Below are 12,805 nucleotides of genomic sequence, written 5' to 3'. Positions count from 1 at the left end.
AGTGGTGCCTGGTCGCCCGCCACGGGGGCTTATATACTCGCTCCAGATGACGCCCACTCCTCCCCCGGGCAGGGCGTCGGCCGCGGCCGAGTCGCGAGTCCCAAGGTCGAGGTCGGCCGGGTCCGTCCGGCCCAAGGCCCGCGGCGTCTGCCCGGCTACCTGCTCCGCCGCCGCTGCGGGACACGTGCTCCAAACACTGAACACGTAGTTGCTGGCTCTGGAATAAACTAGACCAAGCGACAAGGCGAACAAAAAAATTAATCTAGCTTCCTTTAAGTACAAGCTGAAAAAAAAATCTTTGTAACAACTGCTTACCATGACCACTTCGCCGCTACCCTATTGCTTGAATCTGTGTGTGAGTGTGCGAGTGACTGGTTTTAATGTAGTAGCACATATTTGTTGATACTATTTGCTGTATGTTATATCACTTCCCTTTTTATGTATGTCTATGCTTAATTTTTAATTACTTTAAATAAGTTATGGTTGAATATTTTGTAATATTTAATTTTTGAACATTAGGTTAAAATTTTAATTTGTTCTCTTAATATTTTGTCAACATCTGCTTATATCATGCTTAATTTTTAATATTCCACTATTTGATGTAATTGCATAAAAGTGGTTAAGTGTAAGAAAAGGCGTACCGCCTTAACTTCGCCACCAATAATCTCAGTCGCAGTCATCAGGGAGCAGTTACCTACTGTTACAGTTACCTTTCTGTAGGTAACTGCTCCCTGATGATGGCGACTGCAATGTCGACCCGAAACGTCGGTGAATTATTATTCGCCAAGGACGCGGTTACAACCCAGAAGCCAAGCTACTTCTAAGACGATGGCCGTGAAAGCTTGCGAACATTGTTGAACTAAAATTTATATATTTTAAAGTCTCGCCGATTGCACGATCTCTGCGCATCGAGGCTACGCATCGGCTTCAGTTTGAAGACAGGTAACCCCTAGTCGAGACGTGAGTGACGCCCACCAAACAATAGCGCGTTACAAATTAAAGACAGCGCCATCTATTGACGAAGTTACAAACTAAATTGTTATTAGTTTCTGGATGATTCGTGATGGGTGTGTCAGTAATTTGTATTTCGCTTCAAACAAACTTTTCCTCCCCTTTTCACTCCTTTAGAAGGGGAATTTCAAATAATCCCTCCTTAGTACACCCCTAGTTTACACAAGGAAATTTTCCTCCAAATTTCTTGGGTATCTTTTAAGTCCATCGGTGTTTTATAGGTATAGAACATTTTTAAAGGTGGAAGAGTTAAGTTCATTTCATTCTATTCTGCCTTACAATCATAAATAACAGAAAGAAATATAATGTTTACAAAATTAAACATTTCAAAAAAAGTAAATATTTAGGAATATTAAAATACTTAATTAAATAAATATTTCTGAAGATTGTAAAACTTAAAGGACAATCAATAACTAATTTTAAAAAAATTTCAAAAAATATTATATTTTAGTTCAATGAAGGTTTCGTTTGGAATTGACAGCCATCTTGAAAACCATTTTATTTTTATGTTGACTGGGTTTCTCAAGATTCTTTCCTTCTGGCACTGCGGGTTTTATTTTGACAGGTTCTCCGAAACTTGTCCAATTATATTTGGCGCGAGAGCAAATATCATTAGACTAATTCACAAATTTCTGAATATCTTTTTACCAGTGAAAGTGTCACTCCGAGGCGCATACCTAGACGAGCAAGTAGGCATATACGTGTGGAATCGCACCACAAGAGCCCAGCTCTCGGCGTAACAAGTGCCTTAAGATTGGGATGAAGCGCTTCATGAGATAATTTAAAGTAGTGCATAAATCCTTTAAAGCTGAAATGCACTGCAAAACAAAGAAATTATGACAAAATTATGTGTCTTCAAGGCCTTAAGCATTATTATTTGTTGTTATTATCAAACATTAACTCATTCGTGCATTGTTTGTTCCAAGTTCTTTACTTTCACAGCAGAGCGTAATTATTTATTTTCACAGTCATTATTTGAAATATTACTCAGAATATTCTGTGAACTTCAATTGTGATATAATTTTATTCATTTTGTCGTCAGTAGGAGTGGAATTACCAAAAAAATTGAAGTTTTAATCAAATAATTTCAAAAATAATAAAAAGACATTCTTGTGCTTGTTTATCATCAAAACACCACCAGGAAGGTGTGTGTTAATAAGAAAACAGTTGTTTTTAGGATGAAACTGGTAATTTATTTTATTATTTTACACCCAACAAGAAAAAAGCATTGTCTGTCTCCGGTTGCTGGCTCGTAAGCGGTTTTAAGGTGTAAGGGAGATATTTCACAGAATATGCATTGCTTTGTCCTAAAACTGCAGGTGCGTTTATGGCTTGTTGAATTTATTTCAGAAGTCTTTGTTCACGTAAAAAGCGCTGTAGAAAGAAAAATGCAAAGGTTTGCGTAATATCGTTCTTTATATCTTGTTAAGTATTATATGACTATTTTATGTTGAATTGTTACGGAGAAATCAAGTAACTAGGAAATTTTATACATTTTTAATCATGGTTCTAAGCGGAATACGACGATGTAAGTAAACACCTGACAATAAAATCAAAATAATTATAGATGGCACAATTCAATAAAATTAATTATTTGTATAATATTATTTTGCCATTTACTCGATAAGTTTAAAAGTATAAAAACTATTTTTTTTCTTAAATATTGAAAATAAACTATTTTTAACAAAATTTAAAGTACTGCGTTAAGTAAATATTAAGTACCTACTATTTCCCAATTTTTAAGGTGCTAGGATGGTAAATTGTGAGTTAAGTGATTACTTAAAAGAAAGTGTTTCTGTGTCAATGTAGTGAAAGTTTATTATATAGAATAAAGATTTTAACAAATAAAAACAAATTTTAAGATTTATTCAAACACAATATTATTTATACGCCAAATGGTCACGTCAATGAATAACAAGACTAAATGTTTTCTTTTCGCAATATAATTACTACAACTGATACAAAGGTGAGCTCCAGACAGGTTGAGACGTGATGGAAGGTGGTAGGGTATGAAAAATCATACCAGAATCGGTCTGGTATTCATCAATATTCCTTACCAACACCTTCACAATTCACGACAGAACTGGGAAAAATTTACATACTCGTCCTATAAGTGATTCAGTGTAATAGCCGATAACCAGTTTCATGCGAATGAGTCCCCAAATGGAGCAGATTTTTCCTTGTATCTCCTAGTCTGGAAAGCAAAGACACGACAAACGTAAAGTCCCTTTCCATAGAAACTTCAAGTTTAAATATTGTCTTTGTTATTCACCTTCCAATTAATAAGCGAATTTTACGTCCATACAATTTTCAAAGACCTATATATCCTAATAGCGCTATCAAAGCAATTTTACAGTGAAAACCATTCATGTTTAATATTTGTTTAATTAAATAATGTGTGCATTCGTGCTCAAACAGGCGCTTTTTATAGGGTATCTGAGGAAGAAGCTAGTTTGAACTCGAATACAAAAAAAACTGATTGTTGAAAAAAACATGCAGTTTACTTAATCAGATAAAGCATTGCTATAAAAGAACATGGTAAGCTATAAATCAGAATTATCAGAAGGTAAATATATAAATAAAATAGCTTATAACCCGCGGCTTCGCTCACGAAATTTCAGAATTTTGCTAAATTCTTACCATTGAAAGAAAAGTGTATGATTAATTCCAATATTTTTTACTGAAGAAATAGACACAATAAATTGTCAGGTACATAAAAGATTTATGTCATAGCAAAACCGTTTAAGAATAATATTTTTTTATGTGGTTATGCGTAAACCTTTTAAATTTTAGGTTAGATAGCTTCTGTTTTAGAATGTTCGAGGGTATATTTTACCTTGATGAAATCACGCCTACTTTTCATTTTTTGATGCAAACAATTTAAATATTGTTAAACACGCATTTATTTAATTTTATGTCATCGTTCACACTAACATTATTATTTACTGTGGTTAAAACGATGCTTATAATAATTAAATAAATATACCTTATTACAAATACCACCATTATTTAAAGATATCAGACACAATCGCATTATTATTCAAAGATTAGAGAATATATAAAATTTATTATCCAACTATTTCGTTGATATTCTGTTTGCTAAGTATAACTTAACCATAATCCCAAAATGTTTAACCCCTTTGCTCTTTTCCCACGCAGATACCAATGTAAAAATCAGAACTAATAAATATGTCAATATCCATTAACCAAAAAAAAACTCATACTGTTTTTCTTTCTATTTACCGCAGATATGAAAGCCAAAATAATTATAACAAACATATAACTTGAACATATTGCTTTTAAATTTATTTGCTAATATTGATTCAATGAATTTCATAAACTTTTAATTTTTAAAATACTTAAAATCCATGTTACAACTTAACAGGTAAGAGATGGAAGCTGAAGGTATGTTTATTTATTATATACAACATCCTAAATTAAGTTTTATTTTATCAGAAATAATATTTTATGTAATAATCATACGTCCAATATTTTACCTTTTAAAAAGTAGACTTCACCATGTTGTACAAAAAGAGTTGGTAGATTTTGCATGTTTATTAATAATACCACTTAACTTACATCCGATTTGATTAGCTTCAGAGATACAACTTTGATAAGAAGATATTTACCGCTTTTTACCACTTTTGCAGCCGAACATATAAATAATTGTAACATGATATTAAATCTTAATTTTGTACGTTAACCTTTCTCCGTTCCTTACCTTCATCTTAATTTGCTTGGATATATGATTTATAACTATAAAAACAAACTTGCCCCAGTTTCACTGCCTTTGGGATTGACCATCGAAAGATTTTAAAAGTATTTTCAGTAATTAATTATTTACGGTATGCTATTATTCTTACATCAAACTTATTTGCTATGGTGATACGAATTTTTTATAAATTCACAAAACTTACTCCCTGTACATATCTTTAAAAAACGCAATTTGGAAAACTGAAACAATAAAATTTGTAACTATATATGCGTGTCATTCATTCTTATTTTCTAATCTTTAGATCTAGAAGAATCGGAAATATGCATTTTTTTTAATAACCCCTTTACATCCTTTAGAGGCGGAATATAGCAAATAAATAAAATAATAATTTTTGTTTATTATTTTTACTATTTTATTTACGTCGTACTTACATGTTTTCGGAGAGACAATTCCTTTTAATAAATGAAATATTACTCAATTTGAACCACTAATGAATTATGAATTTTAATAAATGCTAAAAAATAAGCAATACGTAAATCTATAGGCAAGTTTTTTTAGTTCATTCTTCTAGTTATAATTTAATTGCAAGAGATTTTTTCTAAACACACTTAATGGTTTAAATTTTGAAAATTGATAAAATTGTGGTTAAGATTTTAGTAAGATTATTGGAATGAATTTTTTATCATGTTTTATTAAATTCGAACATATAATTATTTATCTTAAACCATATTCACCACTTGATTAGCCCTTATAACAGGAATTTCAGAAACTGGTAAAAATGTAGTTGGTAGTTTTCGTGTGTTTACTATTGGTCCTTAGTATCTTCGGAGATATAATTAATTATATTCAAAAAATAATTAGCTTTTATTACCCCTTAGAGTTTGAACTTCTCAAAATGGTAGTAACCACTACTGTTAGTGACCTTTAGGTGGAACCTAGTCACTTATTCAAACTGTAGTAAACTGACACTATCGAGACCTATTTTAAAATAAACGCAAATTTTTTATTGCCAAAAAATATATACTATTTCTACGTAATATTTCGAAATTGACTTCAAATCGAACTTAAAAACAATATGAACACTCGTCATCCCAGTGGTTCTTAGAAAATAATTTTGTTTGCCTACAACTGATTTTAGTAGATTGGAGCCCATTTAATTAAACTGAATCAGAGAAACGCTACCGGAGTTTTGCATTCTATGCTGAATAAAAATTATTTTTCGCTCAGTGAGACATTTGTTTGGTTTTGTGCCCACCGTAACAGCCAGACCATTATCAAGTTTTTGCTGACACAGCTTGCTTATTTATTCTGTATTCTGACAAAACTGTGCATGGTAACGGATAACTTAAATAGTTAACCATTTTCTGAGCTAGCCAATAAGTTTTACGAAATGAAAAAAATTAAGAGTATATGTTGTGTAAAAAATACCCATCAGAGTACAAATTGAACTGTTTTATCATGATATCTGTTTAAATTGTTTCTATAAAATATTGAAAACCATATTTTCTTATGCCTTTTTATTTAAAATGGGTCAAAAGCCAACTGAATTTAGTAACCTACTAAATCATTATTGTGATATTTTCTACAGAGTCACACACTAGTAGTATACACAACCTGCATAGTAGTGAAGAATTAATTTTTTTAGAATGGTAGACCGAAAGGGGCCTAGTTTCATGTTAAATTTTATACATCGCATTGATTCATGTATATACTATTACTAGAACAATACATATGTTAATCTGGCCACAAAAACATATAGCCTTTAAAATGCAATATTCCCTTCATGCCGTCGTATGAGCGCAATCACAAATAATACCATGTGAAGCAATAACGTATAAGTTATCGTTAATTAGTTTCGTCACAAAATGTAGTTAAACTTCGCACAAAAGCAACAGCACAAAAACAGAATAATTTCCTATTGTATTTAAAACAACGCAACATTTAAATACTCTTCAATAATTTATGACTTTGGGATTTTTCTCTTCGGCTAACAAAAACATAACAAATAACGTGATGTTTCCATGCTTGGAGAGTTCAAAACAACTGGCGTAGTGCATTGGTGCCCACAGATCCTGAGCATGGCTTGAAAAGAGATTCTACTCTGCAGCAGTGAAAGCATTTAATATTTTAGATCACCGCCCGAGACTTCGCCTGTTATTGGCCACCTCCACCACGTTTTCGACCTGTGAAAGGCTGGACCCTGGTTCCCATTACTCACCTCGGCGAGAAGCTTTCCAATTGGCGGGTGGTAGTAGAGCGTGGTTGTTAGTGGTCGCTTCGGTCTGTCGAGGGTGTGACCCTGGCTGTTTGCCGAGTCGAGTCTCATCAACCCTTCATTAAAACCACTATCTCTTTTTCCCATTTCCTATCAATCAATTATATCAAAAAATATATATATATACTACTAAAAATCAAAGCGAAATATTCGCCGATTTGACATGACACAAAAAAATTCACTAATTTTAAATTAGCGCATCAAATTTCTACTTGCTGTAACAAAAAAAAATCATGATATCTGAACTAAATTTATCATGTGCAGCAAAGCATACATTTTGAGCATCTTATCATACGAACTACTCTTTTTTTCTTATCATACGATGTACTCTTTTTAAATAAACTGAGTATTTTTTTATCTCTCAGCGGAAATTAAAATATCTTAGGGTACACAGTCATATTTTAACATCTACTGTAGATTTTTCGGTTTGCAACGCTGTTTTCGGTTGGCATCTACCAGGGCCTTAAGTGAGATGAGGCCTCGCAATATTGCAATTTCAAATATTTTAACACAGATTACAATAAAGCTTCCATAGTGAAAGTTTTTGGGTCGGCATGGCATAGGACTTAGACTTGGCTACTTGTTGAAGTCAACAGTTAAAAATTCAAAAATGGAAAAAGATTTAAAAAAATCCAAGTTGACGGAGCCTTAATTGTGTCAGAGAAGTTGGCTAGCAATCTCCACGTGAGGTGACATCACACGAGTGACATCCTCATCGGGTCTGTACACAGAGTTGCACACTCCCTCCCCCCCCCCCCTCCCCCTTACAGCAAAGTAGAGCAGGCATTGCTTCTGTGTCGACTCCGTCTTCAGTGGAGTTACAAGTCATCTATACTCATGTTATGAAGCGGGGATGGAAGTGTGTTTGTATTAAGTAAACTCTGACACTACTGGATCTGTTTCAAAATATGCATATGAGCATTAATTATGATACAGTTATATTATTTTTAAATAAAGGTGTTTCAGATAGATATAGTACCTAATTTTCGTAACTTTAACCAGGTCACATTGATTGTTTTCTGCTCGAATATGGAGTAAAAAGTCACAGATATAACGTGGTTAGGAAATTAAAACTATAAAATAAGGCAACAAATTATTCATTGAAACAGGATATTCCCTATTACTATCGAAAATTTTGACCAAGTCACCGTAAGTTGTCTTTATAAGTGTAATTATATATGTATATATATATATATATATTAGATTTTCTAGCCAAATTTAATAAATACTCGTATTTTCTCTACATTGTATTCGTCATGTGTCTCATAAGATTTAACCCTAAACTATTATATAACGGCGTAACAAAGACAGATAAACTATATGTTGGTTTTCATAATTCATCCTATTTTAATACCAACATATAGTTTATCTGTCTTTGTTACGCCGTTATATAATAGTTTAGGGTTAAATTTTATGAGAAACATGACGAACACAATGTAGAGAAAATACGAGTATTTATTAAATTTGGCTAGAAAATCTAAGTAATAATAACATGTAAACGATTGGTATTTATGTCGACCAAAAAGAAAAATAAACTATTAGAACATATTTTAGTCATAAAAGAAATGAAGTGAACTTAAAAATCTCATTTTGAAAAAATTAAATTTTTTTTGTCATTTTTATGGCCTGGTCTCAGAAAAGTGATTTGCATCATAAACAGGTAATACCTCCCTCACCTTTCTGTGAAAGGAAAAGGAACTTGTGTGTTGCCTTTAAATCGTTTAGGCCCTAATTTACACGTCATACTAAATATTTATTACAGTAGATTACGCTCCCAAAAAAGAAATTTTAGTTCCTAACTTTATCAGCTTTAATTGCATACACATTTTTTAAAATACCGTATAATTTTCCTAAATTGTTGTCATATTATATTCTCGTTATTTTTTGGAATCATTTTGCTGCTCAGCCTTGTACCTGCTAGTCCGCATTAAGTGATCTTTGGCTGCAGCTGGTTCACTTGTGACTAGCTTGTTCAAGATTATGTCACACTACTGTGAAGGGTTTCATTGCTGTGCTAGAACAAAGAATGCTTAAAAAAAACTGAACTTGACGGATGAAATTATTTAAAAATACCAACTGACTGAAAAATTAAACTTGTAAACAGCAGTAAGGTTAAATTAACAAAAATATACTATAAAATACTCATGATCAAATTTCACTTTTTTTATAAATAGTGAAAAATAAAATGGGCATAAAAAATGGCATGTTCCAGATGAGGTTTGTTTGATGAAAAGTGGACTGGGTTGCATTAAAAACCATTCACTACCCGTATGTTTTATGACAAATATGTTTCTGTATCTAAACAGGTAACATTTTATAAAAGTAACTTTTTATCGCAGCCATTGTGCCAAACTTAATGTAAAACTTCTCGCCCACATAAAATATATATTTAATTATTTGAGCTTGTTTATAGGGTTACATGAATATGTTTGGTCGTTTTCTAAATATTTAGTTCTCTATCATACAAAATTATGCTAATGCATTGGTTGAAAAGACATGTATTTATTGTGCATAAGGAATCGGTACAGGAAAACACGTAGTGTTAGTTTTCTAGCTTGAGCCTAAACAAGTGGTTGTAATTTAGTCGAGCGGAGCCATCTGAGTCTGGGAGTCGAAGCGCAGCGTGGGACAGCCATTCACGCCTTGTAGCCGGTGTACGGGGAGTAGACGTACTGAGAGCCCAGGCCGGAGTAGCCGGAGTAGCCGGAGTAGCCGGGGTAGGCGGCGGAGTGGATGCCGGCGGCGGAGGGGATGCCGGCGTAGCCGTAGGCCGCGCTGGGGTAGCCGCTGAGGCCGGCGTAGCCCAGGCCGGAGTAGCCGTAGGCGGGGTAGCCGGTGGCGGGGATGGCGCCGTAGCCCAGGGAGGTGCCGGTGGCGAACCTCTTGTCCTTCTGCTGCTCCTCGGCCGAGGCGACCACCAGCAGCACGGCGAGGGCGACGCAAGCCTGCCACCACAACACACTCCAACCTCAACACGCCGCCAACTGAACATCTAGCACTCACAATAAGCATCGCTTGTGAACCTGCCAGTGACATGTTCGATTCAACGCAATTTCTTTCTGTTTTTCAGTATTATGGACGATGTTTAGGTTCATCATTGGGTCCATCTGTTTGACATCAGCTGGTTTAGTCTTGTTCTCTGTGGGTATAAATTTTTATTTATTAATTTGCATTTTGAATTTTTTTCATGACAAACAGTGAAAATCTGCAATGGCGTATGTATGTCCGAAATTCTACTAAATCAAAATTCCCAATTGCATGAATCATTTAAAGTATGTAAGGGAATTGTTTGTCGGTGTGATTAGTATCCAGTACAGCGTAATTTTTACAGATAATTTTCAGCTACGGTTGATTGGGACAATTATTCTACATTATTGAAATGTATCCGATACCATTTTGCGGTTTTCAATTCTAACATCCCACCATGGCGACCATGGTTAGGTCTTCTTTTTTTGTGGAAATTGAGACGGCTTAGTTGTAGTCAGTGTACTCTCTTAGGAGGTTCCTACTTTCACCACTAACGCAGTCCAAACTCGTGTCACTGTTCAGGCAATGGCCAATACCTGTGTTTCGCCAGTTCAGATGTTGGTTTTGCGCTGGTGTAGTTGGACCTTTAGTTACGCTTCTTTAATCATTAGAACAGTAACTTGGAATGCCATGACTATAAATTATATATTTATATATTTGTTGTTTTTTTTGTAAGTCGTTCTAAAATAATATTTGTGATCTTCAAAAATGTTTGGAAATTTGTTGCATGACGTCTTCTAAAACAATTATTTTGTATGTAAAATTGTTTTCTATATTTTAAAACTCATAATTACAAACACGGTGCGAATATGGGGCCTTTCAAGTTATTTCAAAGTTAAGTAACATTTCTATACGTTAGTTCGAGGGTCGATGGCTAATAATCCCCACCCTCTTCTTCATAAATACAACATGTGACCGCCACTTAGGAGCCGCGAATCAGAGATCGAGTGACTCGCGACCCACCGTGATCTTACAAACTCCGTCGCTTAAAGAGAGAGGGATAGGAACAGAAAGAAATCATCTCGATTTCAATAGTTCCTAGCTTTTGCCAATTTTATATCGATTAATTTTCAAGTTTGGTTTTCTTTTCAGTATAGTGCATAATTTAGAGCTATACCTGGTGTTAATAGTGACTGGCTACAACAAATACTGTATCCTGTGAAGTAAGTGGAGTTTTGTGTTTAATTTAGTTTTGATGCTGTATAAAACTCTAATAATACTGTTATACACTACATTATACTCTTTGAAAACCGGTTAAAGTGTTATTTATCATTCAACAAAGGCAAATATTTAGTGTTAAAACTTTTCTTAATTGTTTTCCCCTATTTTGAGTATACCTTTTAATTACCCTTTGCTGCTGTAACAAGTATATTTTTTTGCGTGATTACAATGCATATATACGAAAGAGTGATCCACTTGTTACTCCGCCGAGTAAGTAAATGATTTCCAATTTTTTCGGTTGGCTTCGACCAAATATTGTAATTGGTACAATGTGGGAAACTGGCTAGAAATTCGCGAGACAAGTGATGTCAGAGAACATGGCGGCGTGAAGTGCGCCTACATATTTAAGTGCGTGAGACTAGTTACAGTGGTGGCATCTAGCGGTGAGGAGTGTAAAATAGTTAGAAAGCAATGCAGTAAAGTGCCTCGCCCTTCGCCAACGCTAGTTTGCCAGAGTTTCCCCTATTTTTCCTATCACGATATTTTCTTCAACACTGAAACTTGTTGTGAGTAAATATTTTTAAGCCAGCTGTTGCTAGCACTTATCGGCGAGGCAGTTAGTCTTAGAAAATTCCCTTAGCAGTACTCAACGCTACATCAGGTCTAAAACGTGACTAAACACCAAATTAAAAGTTTGGTCGAGAGCTGAGCGCACTTAATACTGAGTCGGCCAGTTAGTCTTAGAAAATTCCCTCAGCAGTACCCAGCGCCACATCAAGTCTAAAACGTGACTGAATACCAAAATTAAAAGTTTGGTCGAGTGCTGAGCGAGGCAGTAGCTTACCAGGACCTTCATGACGGCGGTGTGAGGAGTGTGCTGGCTCGGCTGGACTCGATGGTGCTGGGAGAGCGAGTGGTGCCGACCGGGGCTGCGGCCGGGGCTTATATACTCCCTGGCGGGTCCCCGGGAGAGGACGGGCTCCCCTCAACCCCCGGGACTCCTTCAAGGTCAGCGCGCCCGGCCGCAGAGGGCAAGGGAGGTCACAGTCGCGAGGTGCGTCCCACCGGCGGAGATCACGTGACAGCGCGAGGCGGACCACAACCAGCGTCGCAGCGTCTGATCTTCCCGAGTCTTCCAACTTGAGGTTTCTACTTCGATCCCGACATATACCGCTCGCTCGAGACCGGAACCAACCAGTTACACCGAGAAGTGTCTACAATGCCATCATATGCTCTGTCGGAACAAAGGCCTATTCTCCCGGCAATTTTTTTTTGAGGGAGGGGGGTCTAGCGATTCCCCACCACTTCTCTTTAGTCTCCCTCTCTTGGGATTTCTAAAAAAAGCAGCATACTGTCACTAAACAGAAGTTAACTCTTAATATTTTAGCGCCAAATCGCAGCTACTTTTTATAACCTCTATACTCACATAATGTTCAGATATTGTAAAAAAAAAATGTTTAACAGCATATTTGTTTTATAATTCAATGTTGGATATTTATAGATAAATTTTTGGTTTTGTATTTATATTATGTGCATTTGGATAAGAGGAAACAAATCGCTACGGCAAATGATGGTTGTTGTAATGAAAATCCTTGCTCAGTTTACACAAAGAATAT

At 35.2% G+C, this 12,805-nt stretch overlaps 1 protein-coding gene across 1 annotated transcript; it reads right to left on the bottom strand.

Moving 5' to 3' along the window:
- Window positions 1-9,487: 9,487 nt before the first annotated feature.
- LOC134534487 (scale keratin-like) lies at window positions 9,488-12,101 on the bottom strand. The gene is made up of 2 exons (XM_063372964.1): window positions 12,034-12,101; window positions 9,488-9,946 (listed from the first exon to the last, which is right to left on the bottom strand). The coding sequence occupies exons 1-2, from the start codon at window positions 12,043-12,045 to the stop codon at window positions 9,638-9,640; spliced, it is 321 nt and encodes a 106-aa protein (XP_063229034.1). The 5' UTR covers window positions 12,046-12,101; the 3' UTR covers window positions 9,488-9,637.
- Window positions 12,102-12,805: the final 704 nt, after the last annotated feature.

This window comes from Bacillus rossius, chromosome 7 (genome assembly GCF_032445375.1).
Source record: "Bacillus rossius redtenbacheri isolate Brsri chromosome 7, Brsri_v3, whole genome shotgun sequence".
NCBI lineage: Eukaryota > Metazoa > Arthropoda > Insecta > Phasmatodea > Bacillidae > Bacillus > Bacillus rossius.
Note: the sequence above shows the minus strand (reverse complement) of the source record. Positions and strands in the feature narration are given on the sequence as shown.